The sequence below is a fragment of the Tasmannia lanceolata genome, unplaced genomic scaffold (assembly GCF_043159265.1).
Source record: "Tasmannia lanceolata isolate RefF3 unplaced genomic scaffold, GAP_Taslan_0.1 ptg000013l, whole genome shotgun sequence".
Taxonomy (NCBI): Eukaryota; Viridiplantae; Streptophyta; class Magnoliopsida; order Canellales; family Winteraceae; genus Tasmannia; species Tasmannia lanceolata.
Window position 1 is genome coordinate 48,347,100 of NW_027518690.1, and position 25,868 is coordinate 48,372,967.

The 25,868-nt window shown below is 38.4% G+C and overlaps 2 protein-coding genes across 3 annotated transcripts; one reads left to right on the plus strand and one right to left on the minus strand.

The window, feature by feature from the left end:
- The first annotated feature begins 6,581 nt into the window (after positions 1-6,581).
- Positions 6,582-9,126, plus strand: LOC143889301 (basic leucine zipper 34-like). The gene is made up of 4 exons (XM_077393475.1): positions 6,582-7,453; positions 7,557-7,647; positions 7,822-7,948; positions 8,528-9,126. Exons 1-4 carry the CDS (start codon positions 6,945-6,947, stop codon positions 8,656-8,658), a joined length of 858 nt encoding a protein of 285 aa, XP_077249590.1. The 5' UTR covers positions 6,582-6,944; the 3' UTR covers positions 8,659-9,126.
- A 3,825-nt stretch (positions 9,127-12,951) lies between these two features.
- LOC143890398 (glutamate receptor 2.7-like) lies at positions 12,952-25,213 on the minus strand. Of its 2 annotated transcripts, none has more exons than XM_077395051.1 (5): positions 24,846-25,207; positions 22,831-24,098; positions 21,384-21,693; positions 14,461-14,861; positions 12,952-13,586 (listed from the first exon to the last, which is right to left on the minus strand). In XM_077395051.1, the coding sequence occupies exons 1-5, from the start codon at positions 25,135-25,137 to the stop codon at positions 13,116-13,118; spliced, it is 2,742 nt and encodes a 913-aa protein (XP_077251166.1). In that variant the 5' UTR covers positions 25,138-25,207; the 3' UTR covers positions 12,952-13,115. The 2 variants fall into 2 exon arrangements, with proteins under 2 accessions (XP_077251166.1, XP_077251167.1); XM_077395052.1 differs by having other exon boundaries at positions 13,419-13,586; positions 14,457-14,861; positions 24,846-25,213.
- Between the last annotated feature and the right edge of the window lie 655 nt (positions 25,214-25,868).

The following is a 25,868-nucleotide window of genomic DNA, read 5'->3' on the forward strand; positions in this document are numbered from 1 at the left end:
GTTTCTAGATCCATTCCATGGCGTGAAATCCATCATTGGCTAAACAATCATTTGGTTATGTCATTTTGGGCTTTATTCTAACCGGAACTATTGTATGATTTGCCCCAATGATGGCGTTTCTGATCTCATCTATATTCTGATCGAAGAAACAAAGCTTCATTCCTAGGAAAAGGAAAAGAAGGCCATGGTCGAATAGGGCATGTAAAAGTCCCTCAGAAAGGGAATCAGTTTCGCATGCGTTTAGCCATGGAAGAGGAGAGGTGAGGCAGGCCCCTTCACTTTCTCTTCAGTTCAGCCTTCCTTAAGAAAAATGCTATGGCCATGGAAGAGGAGAGGTGAGGCGGGCCCCTTAACTTTCTCTTCAGTTCAGCGTTCCTTCTTAAGAAAAATGCTAAAAAGATCAGCTTTTAGGTTCATTCCGAAAAGGCACTTACTGGGCCCAACTTGTCTCTTCTAATATGTGGTCAGATCTGTTTGTCAATTTAGAAGACCTTGATCACATGATCTTGGGTCCTTTATCCTGTAGCCCTATTAAGGGTTAAATCAAGAAAGCTAAACCTTTGATTTTTGTAGTCCTTTATCTTATGCACGAGTGTCCATTCTGCATGGGATCTCACATGGGTCGCCTCATGAGTAATGATGTTCTACAAGAACAGTGTCTAAATTTCACATGCATGTCTCCGTTTGGTTGCCGGAATTTTTTTGGTTCTTGGGATTTCTGCGGAACAAAAAACTTCCTGGGAGATTGGTGAAAAAAAAACTCCCTGGAAGTATCCTGGTAAAATAAAAATCCCATGTTTGGTTGACCGGACTATGGTGGAAAATTGTTTGGTTGCTTGAACTGTTGGGAAGAGAAAAATTCTTCTGCAAGCTTATTTTTGGTTCCTGGAAGTTTTTTTTTTTTTCCCAGGGTACGGTTTTGTGCGGGGTTATTTTGGTTCCTGGGATTATTTTGGGCCCAGCAACCAAACGTGGGTTTCCTGCGGAAGTTCCACAAAAGTCCCAAGAACCAAAAAAATTCCGCAAACCAAATGGAGACCCAAAACTTGGCTACTCGCCCTAACATCTTAATGCTTTGATGATGAGCCCTTCCTGTGACAATCAATTCTTCTCTACTATGAGTGTAAATGAGATCTCACAGTTAGATTAAGTTGAGACCTCAGCGTTGGATTAGATTAAGCTTGATGATAATTTAGGTTAGATTACAAGACTTAATTAGATTAAGAAGATACACTTTTGTAATTATCTTTATCTCCATATTATCCCTAAGTGCTCTATTTAAGCAATGAGTAAGGTTCAAGGTAAATCATCCAAGATTAGTTAAATAATCTTCTTTTACATACATGGTATCAGAGTTACTCAGAAAATGGTTTTTGAAGCCTCTGAAAAATAATTTTTTGAAGGAGTAGGTTGATGTCTAGTTTTTTATGGGCCTCCCATCCCCTTTACTCTTCTGGTTGTGGGCTCTGATTGTGTGTGTAATAATCAGAACCTTAGATCTCTGGTGAGCTACTTTGACACCACATTGCACGTGGTTCCCATTTGAAATAATCATTTCTACTCATAGAAAATCATGCTAGATTGTGGCATAATCTGTCCCTCACTACTAGAACAGACAGTGCCTTATCTGATCAATACACATCTTATTAGGTTTCCTTAGGCCCTCTCTGTTTTTTATTCTGAGAATCAATTTTGAGTCCAAAATGGATTGTGTGACACAAAGTTGCATTTGATTTTGAGTCTAATAATCAGTTTTGGACTCAAAATCGATTCTCAAAGTCCAAAACAAACAGGGCCTTAATAATTCAAGAAGAATCTTATTCGAATAATGCTCAACGTGTTTACAGCATACTCTCATTCCAAGATGCTGGAATCTGGTGAGAAATAGGAGGAGATTACTTCCCAACATGTGAGCATGGTTTGGGGACAAAGCAAAGTTGAAGTTGAAGGCGTGCAAACAGTGCACATGGGAAAGCATGATTCTAGGGCAATGCCCTTCCTTTTTCTCACACCACACAACCATCTAATATACTAAGGGCCTGTTTGTTTTAGATTATGACAACCAATTGTGGAGTCCCCAACCGATTATTGGACTCAAATTTAGTACAATTTTCTGTCCAATAATCGGTTGGGGGCTCCACAATCGGTTGTCATAATCTAAAACAAACAGGGCCTAATATTGTGAGTCAAAACTGATTATTGAACTCAAATATACTTTTAGTCCTTGTGTTTGGATTTGGAGAACTGATTGTGAATCCAAAACTGATTATTGGACCCAGAATTAAACAATAATCAGTTTTGTAGACACACTCATTTCTCCAAATTCAAAACAAACATGGCCTTAATTTATGGGTGGGCTTTGATCTTCCAAACCCACAGTCACACCAACACGTGGTTGCTGACTGTACCTGTTCTTAAAATAGTACCATTAACAAACAACTCTTTGCAGCATTAGTTAGCTGTATATCACTCTTATATCCCATGTGAGTCATGTGACTACCCCTCTTTGTAAAACCTCTTGGATTGGAAAGAGGAGAGGAAAAGAAAGAGTTAGTTCAAGGGAGATGAACTCTCTTTGTAAAAGCTCTTGGGCTGGAAAGAGAAGGAGAAAATGAGTTTGTTCAAGGGAGATGAATATGTAGATTATTCGTTTCCATTTGTCAAAGCTATCTTGTTCTATGTTACTTCTCACCCATTTATATCTAAATCTTCATAAGAGACATAATCTTCATCCGAAGTTCGGATTTAGGATTAATTGGGTGAGGCAAATGTTGGAAAAATTTGGAAATTTTAGGGAAGAAATCGAAAAAAGCGCACATGTTTTTCTATTTACAGTACACATGTTTATTACTTATATACGTATTTTTTAAGAATTAAAGAGGTATTTTAAGTACCAATATCAGATTCTAACTTCATTCCAAAACTGAAAATCTGGAAATGATACACCATAAACTTCAATGATAGATTAACCCTATCTACCAAAAAATAAAAGGAAAATAAAAAGCTTCATATGGAGTAAAACCCTTTTTACTTTGTGCTGATGCACATGTATGAGGCCAACTTTTGCTCATGGTGTTACACATGAATTCAAAAATAATTAAAACTTTCTTCATGTATAGGAAGCATCACAGACCTTAAATGAATGAAGGAAATGTCTGCATTAAGTAAAAACTTCTCATTAAGTACAATGAGTTAATTAATTTCATAGGAATATCAACAACCCATTGGTTTGGTAAATATACTCAATCCCATCCTTAATCACTAATTTATTTATCTAATTTATTGTCGTCAAGTGGTACCCATAAAAAATGTAGTACCCAAAAGGCTACGGCCAATAGAGCGTCAGGAGACTTGATCTACTTGGTTGACTTGACGGCATATAATATATATGCCTTTCATTAAACTCAAATGAATGAAGGAAATGTCTGCAATCTTGTTGCAGACAGCTTAGCAAATTATGCTTGATTGCGACACCAGCATAAATTTAGTTTTCTTGAATTGGGCTAGCCTACCAAAGGAGTCTAGAGGAGCTACTAGATGCGACCAACTGTGGATTCCTTATGTAATAAATAATGTTCTTTCTTGTGGGGGTAAGTGGCTTTTTGAAATATTTTTCTTGCATCATTAATGCTTCATTTGGTTGCTCGGGGGTGGCTCAGAGAGTAATGTAATATGAAGTCAAAAAGGGAGGAGACAAGCATTTTGATTTGTCTAAAATTATATTGGAGAATAGTGTTAGTAGTGTTTAGTTGCACGGCATATAGAGAATAAGTAGAGGTGTTATTACCAATATAGGGAGAGAGCAGAGAGAAAAAAGAAGAGAGAAAGAGAGAGAGAGCACCATTCCCTTGAAAATTCAACCAAATGTCAATGCTTTTGGAATAATTTGGTTTAAAAGTCAAAAGGAGGGGACAAGGAGTTCATGTCACCAGACAAACAATTATTACATGAGAGACATTCAATGGAGTAAAAAGGGAGTCCAATGCTATTTTGGCAACAAAATGAGGAATTTGTCCTACGTGGTAGCTATTCTCCAACAAAGTTCCTGGAAAATAAAAACACAATGGCAACCAAACGGAGCATAAGGGTTTGAGGCAAGGTTCTATGTCCTCTTCTTGCGACTTTTATTCTTATTAATAAAATTTAAGGCGCCGCCCCAGGTTCCTAGATAAATTCCAGGTTAAAAAAATGAATGAAGGAAATGTGACTAGTCTGTGAAAAGAGTTTACAATGGCCAAATTGAGAATATCCTTCAATAAGTATATGCAAGCAAGTTCCAACCTTTCCCATATAGCGAGTCAATGAAAATTATGATAGCTCATAGCAAACTTTACAAATAGCGGAAGTGTACTAACTAAAACAAGAACGTGTGATTATCATCTCCCTATTTTAAAATTCAAGAGGTGAGATGTAGGGAAAGGTAAATTTCGCAACACCAGAATCTTCGCCTCTCCAATAGTGAAATCAAAGTTTACACTAGCCCAAGATCCACAACTAAAATAGAAGAAGAATAAACACCTACAAGATATACTCCAATATATGATAAAAGAGCAATACTACAAGATAAGGACAATAGGAAAAAAACCTCCAAAACATAGGAAAAATGGAGCTTTGCTTCAAATCAGAGCAATATTAGTTCCTTTTTAAATGGATTTTCTTTCTTAAAATGGCAAAGTTACCCCTCCTATGACATGTGGCATGTAGTAATTTGGCACTTTGCTTCAAATCACAAGCTTGCATACAATGGAGCTTCAATGGAGGCGACTCCGGAAGGGTGTGCAATCGATAACGACGATGACGATCAGAAAAAAATAACAAAAGATAATTGTGGTGCTCAAAAGCTAACCCACGTTGGAGGGAAACTAGAAAGAAGCGTAAAAAACACATTTTCTTCACAAGAAAAGAACACTTGTCATTCAATACTTTAATTGTCAAAAACCCAAGCTCTCCAAATTCAGCCGTCCATCTCTTTTACAATTCATCAAATTCTATTTTAGCCAACACAATAAACAAAGAAAAATTTAGAAGCTATCCTATAATACTAAGACAATAATTTGGAAACTGAAACCATAATTTAGAAGCTATTCTATACTACAAAAACATTGAATCGTTTTGTAAACTTGACAAAACTAATATAGATTTGCTTCTGATGACACCAAGGCTAATAATAGCATCTTGTAGAAGGCTTGCCTCTCCACATGCACTTTCCACAACAGTAACAATTCTAATAATAGAAAGCACCACCGATGGCCCTTTAGAAAGAAATCAACTTGTGTCTAAGGAGATTAGAAATTGGGATTTGCTAGCAAAATTGAAAACTTTCCCAAACGGTGAGCGTTCTAATGATGACGTTTCAACAGCCCGATCATCAATCTTGAAACCCTTAAAGATCCGTTCACACATCCAAAGTTTTTAGCCATTGATCTGTGAGATTTGGCGAGATGCTCCTGCATCAGGAGGTCTCTCTGGTTGAAAAATCTCTCCAATAATCCCAACAAATAGTAGTAAATAGAGATCAGGTTGGTCAATGGCAAGTGGATAATTAATAGAAAAGTGGTAGGGGGTATGAAAAAGTGGAGAATTAATGGCTCATGGAAGTGGCGGTGGGTTTAGAAAGGTTTGAATTTGAAATAGAGGGAAGATTGAGAAAAAGATGGAGCAAGCATTTGTGACTCACACATGTGCAAGCAAGGCCAATAAAATAACCAAAATGCCCTTATAACACAAAATTACATTTTTTTTTCCGGGAAATGATATATCCGCCCCTCCTGATCACCAGGAACATCCCCCTGTCAGTGCATCATTGACTAAAGAGGGGCTGTTGTACTTTTGTCAGAAGAATTTAATGCCCCTGATTGCCACAAACACTGAGAGGGGGTGTTCCTTGTGATCAAAAGGGCGGATATATCACTTCCCTTTTTTCCCCTTAGTGCATCTTTCAAAAATAAAATTAAATCAAACTAAAATAAATAAAATCAGTTTCAAAAAATACACTTTAAAATTTATCATGAGATCATATACCCTTAGTCGTGTCATACCCTTAGTAGTAGTCATGGACTTATGGTCACCATTTGGATCAATGGATCACCTACAGGTGGCAGAAGCTCCCCAATAAGGTTCTCTATGTAAGAAGTGTGACAACCTCTTTCTTTTTAAAAAAAATTTTCTTTACCAAAACAAAGGGGTGTAAATATCATCTCCCTCTCTTAAAAATTCAAGGGGTGAGATACTCTTGCTTTCCCACGTAGGCAATATCCCACATATAGAGAGACAGCTGCACCCATCATACGCACATGCCCTCACACATATATGCCCACACATGCACGTGATCATGCAATAGACACAACCCTATTTTAATACCCCATAGTCTGAATTTTCTCCCTTGCTAAACAAGAAAAAAGAAGCTGGTGGAAATTAACTAAAGAGTAAGGGCAAAACTGGAAAGAAAATAGAGTAAAAATGTGATTTTGATACTATTATAACATTTAACATAGAGAGATGGGTGGCCTCCTGTTCCGGCCAAAGCCACGGTCACATCGGCACGTGGCCACTGATTCGGCCAGTTATTAAACTACTGAGGCTTTCCTGTAAAACCGTTGAGCCTCAAACCCTACCCAGCTGTAGCTAGCTGTCTCTCTACCATGTGACCTTCCCTTCCAAAACCTATGGGGCTCAAAAAAAGAAAATGGTTGGAGCAAGAAGAAAACATACCCATCATAGAATACAAAGTAGATAGAAAGAAAAAGCTGTAGAATTTGTAGAAGGATAAGTGGATATGGGAAGAGATAGAGAGACTACTAACCATTTGGATTTCTCAAAGATTTGATCTTGTTTTGGGTTTCATTCATTAGATGATTGATTGATGATTTGTAGTTTTCTCATTGAGCATTGTAGCATTGGTTGGTTAGTTGGGTGTTTTTGCATTTGATATATTGTTATCTAAAATGGCACAATTGCCTCCCAAAATCCCAAACATGTCCCCCAATTGGACCAATTCCCCTCACCAAAGAGCCCCCTCTGTAGGAAACTTAATACCCAACAACACCCAGCCTTCATGGGTTGATGAATTCCTCGACTTTTCCTCGGCGAAGCGAGGTTCCCACCGGAGATCGGCAAGTGACTCAATTACCTTCCTTGAAGCTCCATTGGTAGAGGAATGCCGGAGCATTTCGCTGGAGTTGAGAGTTGAGAGCAACGAATTTGATCGTTTGGATGAGGAGCAACTCATGTCCATGTTCTCCGATGACATTTCGGGGACTCTCCCACCAACTGTCTCGACATCGAACCCCTCGACACCATCAGATCACAACAGCATCAATGAAGACAGGCATACACCATCGGATCAGCTGCCTCGGAATGAGCCGGAAGTCCAAAGCTTGTGCAAGTTAGAGCCACAAGTCGCCCCTCCTTTAAGCGCAGTAGGAGATCCAATTGATCCCAAGAGGGTCAAGAGGTAATGTAGCACCCTTGTTTTCTTGTTTTTTGGTTGACTATAAGGAAATTGAGATTGAATTGTTCTTAATTATCTAATTAATAATCCCATTTGGGTTTTTTAGGATCTTAGCAAACCGGCAATCCGCGCAGCGATCACGGGTGAGGAAGCTACAATACATCTCCGAACTTGAGCGTAGCGTCACATCATTACAGGCATGTCATAAAATTGAATTAAAGCTTGTAAATTCTATGAAACTCACACAAACCTATTTAAAAGTTGATTTTGTATTGTCAGTTCTTCAGAAGTCGATTGAATTATCGTAGTATTATAGTCTAATTATCCTTAATTTGTCACTAATTATGTTTTTTTTTTGGTTGGAAATATAGACAGAAGTGTCAGCATTGTCTCCTCGAGTCGCATTTCTTGATCATCAGCGCTTAGTTCTCAACGTCGATAACAGTGCGCTTAAGCAAAGGATTGCTGCTCTCGCTCAAGACAAGATTTTCAAGGATGGTACGTTCTTAAAAACATTAAATATGTTTAACTAATTCATCAGTACGTATATATACCGCTTACAAAGGCATAAATTCGCCACCCTCAGCTTTGATATCTTCTCTTTAATATGGTCAATTACCAAATTTTCCTACTTGATGTCTTATGAAAAGGTTTAAATGACCTTGGTCCATTGCAACTACTGCTTAGTCTATTTGAGAAAAGCCCTCCAAGGTTCCAACCTCCTTAATTGACTAAACAGTCATACACAGCTATGGATCTTTTTTGTTTTTGTTTTTGTTTTTGCTCCCTCTTCATAGAGATCAAATTACAAATGGGTCACTAGACAATGCCCTATACACCCCATATATCTGGTCAAATAATAAAACACCATCCTTTTCCTCTTACTAAACATAAAAGAGAAGAAAAAAAATGATAAACTGAAGCCATTTTTTTTTCTGAAAAAAACCAATTACCACTTTAAAGATGGCTCCTAAATTTTCATAAAATTAGACAACTCACCAAAAAAAAAAAAAGAAGAAGCTTGCAGCCTCTCTCTCTCTCTCTCTCTCTCTCTCTTATGGGTTTTGATAAATGCAGCTCACCAAGAAGCTCTGAAGAAGGAAATAGAGAGATTGTGGCAAGTGTATTACCAACAGAACATTAAGAAAATGGGGAACACCACTCTCTCCGATCACCAATTATGTACTGACAAGGAACTGCTCAACTGACTATAGAGTCATGAGGGAGAGAAGGAACTGTTCGTTCCCACTGAGCTGTGGCCTCACGTGAATGCTGCTCTCCTTACTGGTGGGACCCGCCACTTGAGGAGAAGGCTTTGTTTTATTCTATTTCATTGGATTTGAGTTCTGGTTGGAGGTGACCATATAAAGAAGAGATTTGTGGGTGGCAGTGCAAGGTATCGTTTGTTTAGTAAGGGTGTAGGGTGGTAGTGTTATCCAATTCTTTTCTGTATTTTATCCAATTCTTTTCTTCTCTTTTTTTCTTGTTTGTGGGTAAAAAGCTGGTGGGGGTGTTGGTATCAATGGGAAAGTGTGTTGTCAATTGTCATGGGTGTTTCATGTCTTATTGCTGTACCATTCGTGTGTTTTACCTTGTCGCAATAATGCTCTGCCTTTGTACTTCTATTTTGAAAAGAAAAAAAAATAGGAAAAGAAACCTCAAGTTAATAATTTCTACTTTCTTGTTATCTTCGCTATGCATGTCTGTTAATTAACTTAATCATCTGCTAGCAATATTTTGATTTTAATTTTCTTTTAGAAAAAAATAATAATTCTGCAACAAATAATAAGAATTAGAAGTGTTGGGAAAATTCCCTTGTTTCCCACCACCAGTGGTTGCCCAATATAATTAGGTTTTCTAATTGTCTATGATTTGTGGACACGAACACTTGTCGCGTGTCGACACTGACACGAAGTATTGGACACAGCAAGCTCTCAAATTAGAAATAGGGATACGGCTAAAATAGAAAGCATATATAATCATAATTTGTCAATATGGATTTGTGTGTCGAGTTTCGACATGGATATGAGTTGTCTTCTAAAAATCTAGAAATGGTGACACATACATACACATAAAATTATTAACTATTATATAAATACGTGTCCACACAACCATATTAACTCTAACAATCCTAGCAATACCTTTAAAAGTGTCTAAAGGAGTGTCAACCCGTGTGGACACGCGTGTCGTGTTAGACACGGCAGGACACGTGTGTCTGAAATAAATTCAAATGTCGGCTAAATCATAGCTAATTATGATAGTAGGCAAACGTAAAAGTGTGTTTTTTTCAGGTTTTGTATAACCTAAGATAGAAAAAAGTAACAGATAGACATTTTCTCTGAGAGGGAGGCTCTGTGTGGCAGCTGAAAAGTTTTTAATAAAAAGTAGAGAAAATATGTGTGTTCAAATTTAGAAGGCAATTAATAGTGTGGACCACCTTGGTGCACATATTGGTTTTAGAGATTGTTTTGCCTCGTGGCCTCTAAATCAGCCTTTGACATTTTTGTGGAGGGCAGAGGTTAAAAAAGATAAAAACTAAACTGCAAAAGGCTGATTTCAGTGTGACACACTTACTCACAACAGAGGCGAAACAACCTCGTGGTTTTACTGGCGTCTTCGTAATAATTTCATCGGGCATATGTAAGTGGTGAAACTTGAGTAAGGTTGGGTAAAATTTTGCTAAAAATGATTTGGCTTTTTACTCGAACCCCACTAGATTTTGAAGTAAAAACTCTAAAAATCAACACCCTCTCTGGTTGCCACCAAAATAATTAACTCCTTATTTGCAAATAATATTAGGCTAATCTTATTTCCAAATCGGATATTAAGCCATATCTTTGAAAGCCATTAACTATATCACGAGGAATGCTTTACTAGGCCACGACCTCATCTTAATACAATGCGGCACGCCCACTACCTTGTTGTGAGTCCTACCTTTTATATAGGCTATTGATATTGACACTACCATGTTTTGATGGTTGCACTAAATCATCTCATCCTTTATTATTTAAAAATCTGTCAAAGGTTGCTACAGTTCCCAAAAAAGCTCCCATTAAAAAAGAAAAGACAAGATGAGTTTGTGCATTATCCAAACATGGTAGTGCCAATATCAATAGACTGTGGGTGCAATTTATATGTAAATTAGAAGCAAATCACCTTCACCCTTAATGGCCTTATGGATCACTAAAGCAGCCCTACTTAATCTAGTTTTTGAATCTCTTAGCAGCTTTATTTGTATGATATTATATGGACGGATCAACGGTCTAGACTGCCGTCCAACAGATGATAAGTAGATCTTACTCATCAAAGATTAGATCATCCAGACCGTAAGAGTTCCTAACCACACGATCATCAGTCAGGCCGATCGAAGCAAAATTTCCAAATCTCCTTTGTATTCTTGTAATTTGAATGGTTAGATTAATGCAATTTCATTAGATCTAGATTTACATTGCATATTACCCCGGCCATCTTAATTTGTATGAAGACAAACTTTAGATTCTTGGCTCATTTAATGTGAGGGAACACGATTTGCATGTAAAAGTTGAGGCAAGAGATCGACCCTCTCATTTAAACGAGGTTGTGTAACAACTAACCCTTGTATTATATCATTATAGGGTGGGTACCCACCACTAATAGACAATGGTGGGTACAACACTTGATGGTTAACAAATGGTGGGCCCGTTTACTTTTTCTACAGTCTGATGATGGTGTACCATCTCGGTTCTATAGTTTTCATTTGCTAGCTATTCACGACTCACGAGTTTATATGCTGTGTGCATGTGCTTTGAAGTCCAGCATTTTTCCAAAAATGTACTGTAGGACCCACTTCATAGGATGATCCAAACTGTTCATTTGTTGGTCCGCATCATAAATAGACTGGATCTCGAAAATCATTTCTATAGGATGATCCTAACCCTCCGATGTATGGATGCTTTATGGGATAAAGCCTATTTACTTTATGGCCGGACAAATGAACGGTTTGGATCATTCTATGAAATGGGCTCCACAGTACTTTTTGAAAAATACTGGACTCCATCTGCACACAACATATAGAAATCTCAGCTATTCACATCTTTTTTTTAAAATGGTCTCAGCTATTCACAGCTTATAAGTAGAAAGAGTGAAAATTACACAAAGGGAGTGTGTTTAGCAGTAAATGGAAAAGTAGAAAAAGATGATGATCGAAAATGAAATGGGGGACATGTCTTTGCCTTATGTTTTGATTCTTCAAATAGAGGCAATAACATATTGAAAGTAGTTACTACGTTAATCTTCCAACATATATAGAGAAATTTTATAGATGCACTTTATTGAGATGGTCCAATGGGGGCACCCTTGTAGCTGGTTTTCTCAAAGCCGACCTGCTATTTAGCGTTCCTCGATATTAGTAGAAGGATTTCCTCTTCTTCTTGAGGAATTCATGGCTGGGGATTGGGACTTCTTGTTGGTCTTGATCTTACCTGTGAGGATTTATAGCTTGGATTAGCTTTTTAGAAGAAATTTCAGTGTTATTTTCAAGGTTCCTGGACCATGGGAGCTTTCATGGTAGGTGATGGAGCATGTGGTTTAATTGGGCCTCCCTTTAAGGCACATACCTTCCTCACACTCACATGGGCTAGTCATTTGTTGGATCCGATACTAGTGAAAAACATGATTGCCCCAGGACTGTAATGGGCTACAAGCCCTTCAACTTTTTCTTGACAACCCTAGGTTAAAGCAATAAGGTGCGATATAGTTTTTTTAGGAAATTGGGAATTTTAAAAAAGAAGGAAGCAATAGGATGTGAAACTAAAATGAGTACCAACCTAATCGGGCCATTAGGGCTCTAGTTGTGACTATGTTTGTTTGAAACTTTTATCCTAATACAAGTTTTTTTTTTTTTAACTATGAAAAAATATTCAATTGAATATCTGTGGGGTCAATGCGAGGGATGGGAAGTGGAGAGACTTATGCCCTGTTTGTTTTGGATTTTGAGAACTGATAGTGAGTAAGAAATTGATTATTGGACTCGAAATTGCGGACTCAAATTTACGTTTAATTTCGAATCGAATAAATATTTCAAAACAGTTTAATTATTGGACTAAAATTTAAGTTTAATTTTGAGTCCAATAATTTGTTTTGGACTCACAATCGGTTCCCAAAATCCAAAAAAAAAAAAAAATTGGGTCATGGAGGGGAGACCATGAAAAGCTTCTACAAACTAGGTAAAAAAACAATACTAGATAGGTTTTTTCACTAGTAAAAGGATAAGGCGTTCAAAGTAATGTAAACTTTATCTTCTCTATATGACTGATGTGGGTTGAAAGAATTCTCTAGGGTGGAAAAACAAATAGAATTAGTGCAAATTTCTGAGATATCTACAAACTTGTGTCATATGTTGATAGACTGCTATCAATTTCTCAGAAGTCTGTCCAAGAGAAGGAAAGTTTGTAAAATACGTATTTGATTTATCTCATGGCCAAGAATTAATAAATCAGCTTAATTAGCCACCCAAAACAAAAGAATTAATAAATCAACAGATACAATTACATTGTTTTACATTCATTCATTAATAAAACAAAGAATGAAATTCTTTGTAGTACCAAATCAATCTAACATTCATTCATTCATTCATTAGCAACCTCCTGTAGTACCAAATCAATCTAACAGTGAGATCTCAGATATTCTAACAGGGCGAATCTTCAGGGTGCTGTGGAGTGTTTTTCAGGCTTACTTGCCTCATTCTTGTGGAACTCCATCTTTTAGTGTCCGTGGAGGAAGATGAACGCGAAGCTGAGTCAGAAAGCTGCCCTTTATTCCAGTATTTTACTAATGTCACAGCTCTTCTCCACAACCTCTTCGTGCCGGGGCTTATATATTCTTCTTCTCCCACTCTTCCTTGCCGGAGTTTCCGCAGTAAGTTAGCAAGGAAGATTAGGACGGCAAGCGTAGAAATGCCTCCTGTGAGGACAAAAAGCAACCAAAAGCTTTCAAGGGTTAGGCTCTCATTCTTGTCACTTAAGTTGGTTCCAGAACCTGAACATTTGGTGTAACCCGACATCATTTGATCTTCCAATTCCCTCAGCCTTCCGTTCTCTGATAGTGTGAGAATGGCTTTAGACATGTCACTGGTTAAAGGAGAACCCTTTGGAAAGACCTGCGAGCAGTTGAAGAGTTAATCAATTAGATGAATGAGGACTGCAATTATTAATAAGTGTTCCTAGATAAATTCCTGGTTATAAAAAAAATTGCACGAGGAATGCTAATATAATCTCTTAAAGAGGATGGCTTCACTGCATATCATATAGACCAGACCATGGTATATAGTAGAAGTTGGCACAAGATCTGCTAGGAATGTGAGCCCACTAAGCAACCTTAAAGGTACAATGCTAAAACAATTGTATCATTTTTCCCTCTATAGTATTTTCCAAAGGGCTAATTGTTCACAGATTTCTATCCCTGTACAGAACAGTGACTTATACCGACCAAAGCTAAACTGTTTTTCATTCTTTAAAAAAGAAGCGTGTCTTGTGCTGTACTCAATCTAGTAAAAAGGAAAATAGCTTGCTTATGGTTTTGGCCCATATGAGAATCTAGGCTAAAATTTGGAAAATTAATGTGTCGTGTAAAGTGAAGTGTCATTGTAGTCTTTTATGTTATTTATAAGGGATTTGCTAGCGTCCATCGCAGAAGGCATTTCACGGATGGCCTGTTGCATGTGAGAGCAGCCACTTCATGAATGAATACAAAATCTACTGAATAGAGTCTGTAGTTTTTGTTCCAACCTCCTAACACAATAAAACTTGTTTACCTTTTTCTTTGTTTATTGTGTTAGGAGGATTGAACAAGGCATAACAGAATGAAACTTCTTCCAACCTCCTTTTGTTTACCTTTTTCTTTCGAAATTGACTTTAGTACTTGCAAGGAAAAGAAAAACAAAAGAGGATGGAAATATTATTTCCTTTCAACATTAGGTGTTACTGTTTCTCAACAAAATCGGTATGAGGTTTAGAGTTTTGATTATTACTTACAAAGCCAAAGCCTCCTAGACTGTAGCTTGGTTCCAATGTCGTGTATCCCTTGCAGTATTTGGAGAGGAAGATACGAAGATATGGGATCTCGAGGAAGGCCGCTACGATCCTCCCACTGTTGAAGGCATCCGAATAGTCTTCTTCCAGGTAATTGAGCCTTACTATGCTTGATTGATCAAAATGCAGCACTTCCGTGAGGTATTTCTCCACGAATGAATCATTATCGCACCCAACTGGCAAGTGGTTTCTTCTTAGAAATTCGATGTCATTCACTTTCGGTTCGAGCCGTTGGACTGTTAGCATGGAGGTGAGGCTGGCCGTGTAGCTAGAGGTCAGGACCAAAACCACGAACAACCACATCACGATCACCACTCGAGTGAAGTTGCTACGGAGTCTCTCCCCTGAGGAAAGAAATTAACATGTGATGAATGAAAAAAAGAGCAGAAATGGTGATATAGTACTCATAAGAGGTATTTATTTATTGAAGGAACCTAATTTACGGATGGGAAATGATATTTCCACCTGATTTTGTTTGTGTTTCCTTGGTGTCTGTTTGGATGTTCGTAATATAGAAATAGATGGAAAGAAAAACAGATTCCCATTTCTTTACCATGCTTTTCCTCTTGATTTGAGAGGAAAGTAAACAGTATAAAAGGTCTTGCATTTGGAAAATTTATAGCTTGATAGTGAATAATAAATAGCAACCAAACTATACTAGGAGCAGGGGAAAAAATGTCCTTTTACTTTGATTTTTCGTATATTTAATGCAACTAAACAGAGATTATCATTACATTTTGGCTATGTTTGGAAAGTATGATTTTTATTTCATGATAAATTCGTTTCTCAAGTCGTGAAAGAAGCGTAGGGCAGGTGGGAGAAGGAAATACTTCAGAGGGCACGAATGGGTAGAGGGTGAGAAGTGGTTAAAATACAAGGAAAAAATCAATCATATTTTGGGCAGTGTTTCTTTTTTCCTTCTTTTTCAGGATTTTCTTATCCTCTCCTCACTTAGTCCCTCTTATGTCTATCGCTCCCCACCCTCTCACCATTCGGTAGGCTAATATTCTCCGAAAAAATTCATGGTTTCTCACAAAATATGGATGAGGCAAAAGCTTAATGGGAGTCTGACGCAGGAGCGGGTTGCGGAAGCTTTAATGTCAAGGCGCGGATACGGTAGCGAAAAGTTAAAGGGTATAAGATGGCGGATGGTGGGTTAAACTAGATGGTTGTTTAGAGGGCTGAAACAAGGTTGAGACAAATCAAGGGTGGTGTAAATCATGTGCTGTTGGGCTACCAGGAATAAGCATGGACAGGGTAATATGGAGGCTGCTAATGTGACTCTAGGTTTATCTTATGGGAGATATGAAGGGGCTAATGTTTGGATCGGCGAATGAAGGCTGATGAAGTTTCAGGAAAGGAGATGGGGATGATTAATCGGACAGGTGTATATTGGTTAGGTGGTTAAAGGATTAATGGGTTCTATGTGAAGGGGCTTTATTGTAGGAGATTTATGGGACTGACTAGATGGCTTTGGTGAGGAGAAAACAAGCAGGTAAGTGGCTGCTTTATCTATGGTAAATGGCTGAGAAAACACTTGTTGTTGGTCACCTAAATAATAGGAATATGTGGGCTGCTATGGGATGATAGAAAATGACAAAAATACCTTGGGCTCTTGGCTGAAATTGACTTGGTCGATGGAAACTTGAAGCAGAGAAGCTACTTCAATGGTGGATAGAGGCGGGGAACCAGGAAGGGCTGGTTCGATGAAGGGTGTTGATGGAATCCAAACAAACACATGAAATTGATGGCGATATGAAGAAGAAAACTACAAACACATTGTGTTTTACCTCTTTGATCCAAGGAAGAAGATGAAGATAAACAAGGAATATAATTCCTAAAAAAACACAAATTTTATTCATAAAATCAGACTCCTACGTTTACAATGAGAACCCATATTTATAGAGTGTTTTTTGTGGCCGTATCCTACTTCTAATAAAATTAGAAAAATAGAACCAACTTTTTAAAATCTCTCAACTTTCCTAAATTATCTCTAGAATCCTAAAATAGCTGAAATTTTAATTTCTAAAACTTTTGAACGAACAACTCTTGAGAATTTCGTCCAACTAACAATCCTAATAAAAATAAAATTCTAATATAAAAGAACTTCTAATGAAACCAAAACTCTTTATTCCATGGGAACAACGTGAGCCGTTGATCTGCATGCTCAGACGAGATGCACCAGCATCAGAGTCCTATGACATTTTTTGTGTTGCATCTGGATGGCATTCTAGTCATTTGTAATGATGTAGGAATTATGTATGTGGATGACATTTACTTATTGGGAATGATTGAGGAATGTTATCTAATATAAAGATAGTACATTTTGATTGCAAGAATAAGGCTGAAGTAGGCATTCTAAGAAAAATATTCATTTTTTTCTTGAAATGGCAAATAATATTGAATAAAAGGGGGGCCCCGAGAAGGGAAAACCCAAGAATACAGAAAGAAAAAAGAAACAGAAAAAAGAGCACAGCGCAGAGGACACCTCAAGGAGGAAGATGATCAAACCATCTCAAAAAATCGCTCCCCACGCCTCTCCTACCCAACAAATCAGCCTTCTCATTTGCGGACCTCCAAACATGCTACAATTCAATATTTGATTCCGCGATTATTTCCTCCATTTCATAAAAAAGAGCCAAGAATCTCTCAGGAGGAACTACCCCACCCTTCAACCATCGGATCACATTTAGAGAATCCCCTTCAACAATTAAGTTCTCGCCACAGTAGCCCTCTCACTACTAAAACACACTTCTCACCAACCTTCCCAGAGATCATAAGCCGATACAAACCGAAACTATGAATGACATCTCGTCCATGCTATAGCCACCGCAATAATGCGCATAAACAGATAATGAGGAGATTTGGATACCTCGTCAAACACCCTAGCATTTCTCTCCTTCCATACTACCCACCAAGTAGCAAGTAAACAAACTTCCCATAAGATTTTACCCTTTCTTTTCCAAGGCACAAAGCTCCAAAGATCCAGTAACATCTGAATAGATCTTGGGAATACCCAAGTAATCCCAAATCTCAAGAAAATACGACCCCATATAGTCCAGGTAAACGAACAGTGCATGAAAAGATGATCCACAAATTCCCCATCCTCAAGACAGAGAGGGCAATCATCAACAAGCCACATGCCACGATTTCTCTGAAAGTTAATGGTTTGTATCATTTCGCGCACACAGCCCAACCAAAGATGCTAACCCGAGGTGGACAATGAAATTTCCATACCTTTGCTGAAAAAGAGGGAGCAAAACAGGGCATCAAGCTTTTATAGAATGATTTGACAAAGAAAATCCCAGAAGAATCCACAGTCCATAATCTCCTATCCTTCCCTACTCTTTTAATGTAGCAGCTATCAAGGAGCCTCTTAAGATCAGACACAGACTCTTGCTCCCAAGCAAAAAAATTTCTTCTATAAGCCGGACACCACACCAAATCACCGCCACTACGATCCAAGCATTCACTCACAAAAGCTTCTTTATTTAGGTCCACCCTATAAATCTCCGGGAACAACAACCTAAGCGGCCTCTCTGCACACCACACATCTTCCCAAAAATTTATTCTGTCACCTCCATAAACTTTAAATCTAATATTCATGTTAAATGAGAAACACATTTTTAAAATATCTCTCCACACCATCAAACCCTTTTTCTTAAAGTTTTCAAGTGATTCTCAACCTCCAGACTGACACCCATACTTACTACAAATAACCCAGGCCCACAAATGAGACTGCTCCTCACCAAACCTACATAACCAATTCCCTAGCAAAGCGTGGTTGAACTCCGTAAACCTCCTGATACCCAATCCGCCTTCCTTAATGGGCACACAAACATCCTTCCAACCCACCAGAGAAATGGCTTTTTTCTCCTCTGTTCCGCCCCACAAAAATCTGCGTTGAATCATTTCTATTTGTAAGGCAACGCTAACTGGGCACTTGAATAAAGACATAAAATATACAGGGATATTTGCCAAAACTGCCTTGACTAAAACCAACCTTCCTCCTCTAGACACTAAATTTCTTTTCCAAATGTCCAGCCTTCTCCCTATCCTCTCAATTATCGGCTCCCATAATACCTTGTTTGGTCTTCCAACCCCCATGGGCAGACCCAAATACGAAGAAGGTAAATGATCCATCTCACATCCCAGGATCCCAACCAACTCCAAGGCCTCCTCCATAGGGATATTCAAAGCAAACATCCTAGATTTATGAAAGTTGGATCTTTGCCCCGATATGATTTCATAACATCTCAATATAGATTTCAAATTTAACACTTGGAGTCTCTCTGGTTCACAAAACAAAAGGGTATCATCTGCAAACTGGAGGTGTGAGACCTCCACGCATTCACTTCCAATTCTGAAGCCTTTAAACAGTCCCACCTCACAACCTTTGGCTAGCAACCTACTCAGGATTTCTGCTACAATAACGAACAAGAAAGGGGATAGAGGGTCCCCCTGCCGAAGGCCACGGGACGACTTAAAGAAGCCAAAAGGGGATCAATTTATCAAAATTGAAAACCATGCAGAGGCCACACACGATTTAATCCACTGACGCCATCTATTCCCGAAACCCATCTTACCAAACAGAAAGTCTAAGCAGTCCCATTCCACTCTATCGTAGGCTTTTTCCATATCCAATTTGCATAATATTCCTCTCTTCTTAAGCCTCCAGTAATAATCAATGGCCTCATTGGCAATGAGGGAACAATCCAATATCTGTCTCTTTGCTACAAAAGCACTTTGATAGTCAGATATGATTACCGGTAGGACTTTCTTCAGGTGCTTAGCTAGAACCTTAGCCAAAACTTTATATAAACATCCCACAAGACTAATAGGATGGAAATCAGAAATTTTTTATGCCCCCACTACTTTAGCTATGAGAGCAATGAAGGTAGCCCCAGTACCCATGTCTAACTCCATACCATTGTAAAACTCTTTGAAAAACTCCAGAATGTCCTCTTTCACATATTCCCACACATGATTGGAAAAAGGCAAGGCAAAAACCATCCGGCCCCGGAGCTTTATCTTTACTTAATGAAAATAACCCTCTCTCAATCTCCTCCTCAAAAGGTTTTTCCAACTCCATACACATAGATAAATTCAGACTGCTAAACTCCAAATGTTCAGGTTTGGTCTAGATCCCCCTTCCGAAGAATATAGAGATTTGTAAAACTATAAGACAACTTTAGTGATCTCATCTTTACCTGATACTTCTACTCCGTTATCCACCAAAGACTCAATTATGTTTTTCCTCCTTACACTCTCCATGGCATGAAAATATGCCGAATTTTTGTCCCCCTCCTTTAACCACCTAACTCTCGATTTTTGCCTCAAGGAAATTTCCTCATGCTACCAAGCTCCTCCCTCAAATTACCACTCCCTTGCCCTGCTTCCTCCAAACCCGAAATTTCCCCAATCCTTCTTTCCGACCAAACTTTACGAGTTTGATAATTAAGCCTTTGCTCCTTCACCAATGCCCTTAATTTCTCCTTCACAAATCTAAGTTTTTTTTACCAATTCTCACATCTGATGGACCCTCTGATTGGTAAGATGCCCACCATCTTCCCAACCTTTCCTCCATTTTTGGAGCCTGTAACCATGCAATCTCAAATTTGAACGGGGGAGGACCCCAAGATTCCATCCTCGGATCCAAGATGATCGGGCAATGATCCGATACAGAATGAACAAGGGACCTTGGATAACCTCCAGAACCAGACTTAACCACCCAGGACAAATTAGGAAACGATCAATCCTACTCTTGGATTCACCCCGACTCCAGGTGAAACGGGACCCAGACAATGGGAGATCAATTAAATCATTCTTCGCAATGAACTCATCAAATACCCTCATGTTCTTAACCGATCTCCTACACCCAAGTCTCTCACTAACAAACCTAATCTCGTTAAAATCACCCCCAATAATATATAAAGAAAACAAGGGAGTGCGGATTAGAGGACTGTAAAGCACTTGGTGATTAGTAGGGGTGTAAACGGATCGAATTCGGAGCGGATACGGCTATATCCGGATTCGATTACAGTATACACTATCCGAATTCGGATTCGGATTCGACGGATATTTAATATCTATTACCGAATTCGTATCCGTCGGATATTGTTCGAATTCGGATATTATCCGTATCCGTTTATCCGGTAAATTCGAACGTTTTATTGCAGCACTTTATCTTTTTTCCCCTACTTACTCGAATGAATTTTCCAAACCTTAAAACTAGACCTCTACATTCTCTTTACAAAATTAACTCTCAAACCATAAAATATATGTGATCCTCTTCTTCCTTTTAAAACAAAGGCAGAGAGAGAGAGGGGGAGGCGATGGGGATGGGGATGGATGATAGTGTTGGTAGTGGTCTTTGGGTTTTTCCTTCTTTTTTTTGTATATGATGGAATGGGTTTGGGTTATTTTGATGGAATGGGTTTGGGCTATTTTTGTTTTTATTTTATTTTTTCTAAAAAGAATATTCACTTTTCTTATAGAAACAAAAGATAGTGTGTCATTACTAAAAATAAATATTATGATATTATTAATAATAAATAAAAAGGATTTCCTTCTCGGACTCGGATGTTAAACGGATCGGATATACCATTTACCAGATTCGCATCCGCTAAGAGCCGGATATCTCATAAACTGATTCGGATAATATCCGCTTGAAACGGATTCGGATAATATTCGCTTTAAACGGATTCGGATGCGGACGGTAATCGAATTTCCGAATATCCATTTACACCCCTAGTGATTAGAGTGTAAAGTAATTAGAGTGTAAAGGAGAGGAATGTCATTATCAAGACGGGCAATGCCATTAAAGGAAGGTGTTAGTATCAAAATTAGGTGGTGAAAACACTTACTATGTGCAAAGAAGAGGGTGCAAAAGATGAACCAGAGCATAGTGCTGAGTTGGGTCCCCCAAGGGCCTCTGAAATCTGGGTTTCTTCGGTGTTCCAAGAACCACACGACTAGGCCCGTGTAGACAAATATGACCCCAGTCACCGCCCACATCTCCTTTGTGAAAGGTTTCACAAACAACCACGCCTTCTGAGAAGCTTCCTTCACGGGGACCAACATTGCGAGCCCCGATTCTGCGTAGGGCTGAGTGAACTCCACGTACTCTGAACGGGCGGCCAGGATTGTAACGTCTCCAACCACCGCTTCAAAATGCTGCCATTTCACACCAACGATCAAGATTTTGGAATGGTTAGAAGAAGAGAAGAGAAGAAAACAAACTAAAGTGTTTTGCTTTTTAGGATTTAGTTTGAGAACGGATTTCTGTCTCATAGATGACCAAGTCATGACCAAAATATTGTAAATTTCATCTCTTACGCTATTGACTCTTTCAAATTGAGAGATTGGAAAATTATCTGGGGAATTACTAGAGAACTTGCCCGAGTTGAAGCTGAAACGACCCGCTGAGTTGACTGGCTTACAAAAACATTAAATGTGGAATATGTCCTACAAGGATAGTGGAAACCAGAACTTTTCATTCAGAGTTCAATGTCTATAGCTATATGTTACCTGGTTTGCTCAGTGCCATTCCAAGGATTTTTTTTTTTTTTTTAGGTTGCCATACATGCACTAAGTTTTGGGAAATATTCAACACTCACATGTTTTAATAAGAGGAGCTCAAGTCTCTTGTCTTTTAGTATTTAAAGGGCTTGAAAGAGCTTTTCCCTTAAACTATTAAAAGACAAGAGACTTTGAGCGCCTCTTATTAAAATATGTGAGTGTTGATATCATTTCCCTATTAATATTTGAACAAAAAATGAAATTTTATACGCTGTGTGCATGTGAAGTCCGGTATTTTTTTAAAAGTACAGTAGGGCTTAGTTCAAAGGAAGATCCAAACCGTTCATTAGCAGGGCCACAATGATAATAGGCCGCATGCCATGGATCAACTCAATAGGATGATCCTAACCCTTTGATCTGTAGAGGGACTACCTATTTAGGAGACCTCTATTGATCGGAGGGTTAGGATGAGCTACGGTGTACCCATTTAACTTGTGGCCCAACAAATGAACGGATTGGATCATCCTATGAAGTGGAACTCACTAAACTTTTTCAAAAACATACGGACGTCTGGCTCACAGCGTATAAAAACTACCCAGAAACACAGGGAAGTCATATTAGCCCCACCATGTTTTGATATTTACACTAATTCATCTTGTTTTTTATTATTTAAAAAGCTGTCGAAGGGTACTTGAGTTGCTATCGAGTTACCCATGACATTCAACTCGACTCTACTCTACTCATTGGAGTCGAGTCGAGTCGAGATTTTAGAATCTAGATAGGAGTTGTCACCTCGAGATAGACTTCATTAACAAGGTCGTCGTACGAGCCCCCAAATTGCTCGAACACATACGGAAGATTGTAAGGCAACAGTTTCACGGCTTCTTCAAAAACTTTAATGCTGAAACCCGAAAATTTCGTAACGTTCTTCTCATCATAATCCACCTTAACAAAGAGATTAAATTGGGATTTATTTGGAACCCCAATCCTCATTTGCTTTTCATCTGTAGGAATCGCCCACCCTAAAGGCACTGATGTTGAGTCCCCCGGCCAAAACACAGGCCCCAATATTTCCTCTTTTTCTCCCCTTTCATTCTCTGTTGTATTCTTCACAAAACCAGAAACCGGTGACCAAAATCCGAGCTCTTTGTAACTCTTTCCCACCACATTAATGATCTGAAAAATAGCATTATTCGCTAATTCCCCATCTACAAAACGTATTTTACCACTTAATCCTTTCCAATCACTTGTCAAAATCCCCTCTACCAACCCTTTACCCCCTTTTGAGTTTTTTTCCATCGCACGTGCCACAGCCCAAATGGCATCATAAGCAACCAGTGCGAACATTCCTGGCTCCGGATTTTTTTCTCCTGGGTATTCTGATCGGAAATTTTTCTGGAATTTAATACTGAAATCTTTGAATGAAGAGCTAGTTTCTGAGAAGTGGGTTTTGATTCCTAACACGCCTTGCATCGTAGAGATGACCGAGGAGTTAAAAGAATCAATAAGATTTGTAATACTTTCTGTAGTAATCCAAACATACCCTTTTTCCATCATTCCCATTTGTTTAGCCTCTTCGAATAAAAACTCTGAGAAAGGTGAAGATGACTTCAATACAACGAAGACCCTGCTCTGTTTTTTCTTCAGCTTTGTAAGTTCTTCTCTGATTATGGTTTTTGGGTCAGAGAGAGAAGATAGAGGGGGTAAAGTAGAGTGATATTCAATTTCGGACTCAACATTTTTTAGGGTTTCAGAGAGAAGTGTAATGGTTCCATCATCACCACCACTGTAGGAATTTTCTTCATAGATTGTGATTATTTTTCGCCACCCATATGAGCGAACTAGGGATGCAATACAACTCATCTCTGCTGAATAATTGTTGGACATTAGAACTAAGAAGGGCCATCGTTCTAACATCATTGGTGGAGAAATAGCAGGTGCTGAAAAGGAAATGACTGGAATTTGTTCTCGGTTTCCCACGTTGGCGATTAGTATTGCTTCTTGCCACGCTGTTATTCCCACGATTGCTTTTATTTTCAGCTCACTGATCAGATCTTCAGCTGCAATCAAATTTCACAGCCTCAGGTATCTTTTATTTATTTCTTTTTGATAGATACATCCTCCTCTTTATTTTAAGGAAATTCATTCATTTGTTACAGACCCACATCTCTTTGGGAATTATAATGACTAGGAAAGTTTAGTATACGAAAGAAGTGGATCTATCAGGATGCTACTAACCCTCCGATCTATAGATATGAGGGTTAGCATCATCCTATTGAGATGATTTTGGGTGCACACACTATTTATGTTGTGGGCAGACAAATGAAGAGTTTCGATCATCCGATGGAGTAAGGGGTACAGTACTTTTTGAAAAATACTAAAATCTCCTATCAAAATAAGGGAAATGATATCAGCACATTCATGTTTTGATATCTGCACTAACCCTTCTTGTCTTATATTACTTACAGAGCTGTTAAAACTTAAAAGGCTATTACAGTACCCAAAAAGCTCTCACAAGTCAATTAAAATACAAAAGACAAGCTGGGTTTGTGCAATTATTAAAATATGGTTATGTTGATATCTATATATCATTTCCACAAAATAATGGGTTTCAATTCCAGTTTTGTTGCATCTATTACTAAAGGGGTTTAAGGAAATTCATTCATTGGGTACAAATTTTTATATTTACACTAAAATTCTGTTCCAGTAACTATATAAACGTTTTTTTCCCTATAAAAATTTTCAATGTAAACATTTATCTTACTAGCTTGGCCAAAAGAAAAAGGTAAGTAAAAAATATAACTTACCAGCAGAGACTGCTCGAAGGGGATCCCCGGAAGAGTCACGTATGTGAAGTGATAGTTTGGAAATGTTGGAGGTGTTGTTGAAGTCTTGAATTGCAATTTCCATTGCTATCTTTTGTTCTTTCCCGATACGGGTCTCGGTGTCGATTATGGCACCGATATTCTCTGCGGTGCCTCCATGGGAGAAGAAGAGAAGACATGAGAAGATGAAGAAAAAAATGGGTAGAGATTTAGAGGAGCGAGATGGAAGAAAGCAGAGAACAAAGTGGTGCGTTTTGGTGCGCTGAGAATGCATATTAGTTATTACAGAGGAGGCTTAGACTAACAGAGGAGAGAAAACCAGATACGTCTATATTTATAGAGTAATGTGTGGACATTGTGTTCAAACCTTCTCGATAGACAAATCTTCTTCTGCTCAATACTTCAGTTGCTTGTTAAATAAGAGAGAATTTGAGTCGAATCGGACAAACGAGAGGCTGATTGGAGTTATGTGAGCCGTTAGATCAGAGTCATCTGAGGTTCCATGACAAACGGTTTAGTTTCGTGGTTGGGGCTGAACTCCAAAGTATGTTGGCAAGGCCTGGTCGTGGTCAAGGGCGGGCGAGCGAGCTTGCTTTTCTTTTTCATAATTAATGCAAATGGTCTCCCCCACATATTATTGCCGTACACGTGGAAATTTGGGATAATCTGGATCCTCCATTCGTCAGCTACAATATTGATATAATCATATATCAGGCCCATGGTTTTAAATTTTAACGGAAATCCGGATTTAAAATTGCCAATACCTGAAACAGTACCGGATTTCGGTCAAAATTTCGTGTTTTTATATAGCCATTTTCCTGAAATTTCAACTGAAATTACCAAAATTTGGTATTAAATAAAATATTACTTTTTGATTGTGTGCTGATTTCGGCCTAAATTTCGGTTCTGGTGAGGGCCTAAACCCATACGAAACCGAAATTTAAAACCATGATCAAACCATACACAATTACACATTGAACTTTCCAAGCCGTCAACTTAAAGAAA

What these genes read in the sequence shown, in the direction of transcription:
- LOC143889301 (XM_077393475.1), top strand. Translation starts at nt 6,945, where the DNA reads ATGGCACAATTGCCTCCCAAAATCCCAAACATGTCCCCCAATTGGACC. An exon ending in GATCCCAAGAGGGTCAAGAG is followed by an intron (nt 7,454 to 7,556) that starts GTAATGTAGCAC and finishes TGGGTTTTTTAG; the next exon opens with GATCTTAGCAAACCGGCAAT. An exon ending in GTAGCGTCACATCATTACAG is followed by an intron (nt 7,648 to 7,821) that starts GCATGTCATAAA and finishes TTGGAAATATAG; the next exon opens with ACAGAAGTGTCAGCATTGTC.
- LOC143890398 (XM_077395051.1), bottom strand. Translation starts at nt 25,137, where the DNA reads ATGCATTCTCAGCGCACCAAAACGCACCACTTTGTTCTCTGCTTTCTT. An exon ending in TTAATGAAGTCTATCTCGAG is followed by an intron (nt 21,694 to 22,830) that starts GTGACAACTCCT and finishes GTGAAATGGCAG; the next exon opens with CATTTTGAAGCGGTGGTTGG. An exon ending in CACCCTCTTCTTTGCACATA is followed by an intron (nt 14,862 to 21,383) that starts GTAAGTGTTTTC and finishes TTCTTTCCTCAG; the next exon opens with GGGAGAGACTCCGTAGCAAC.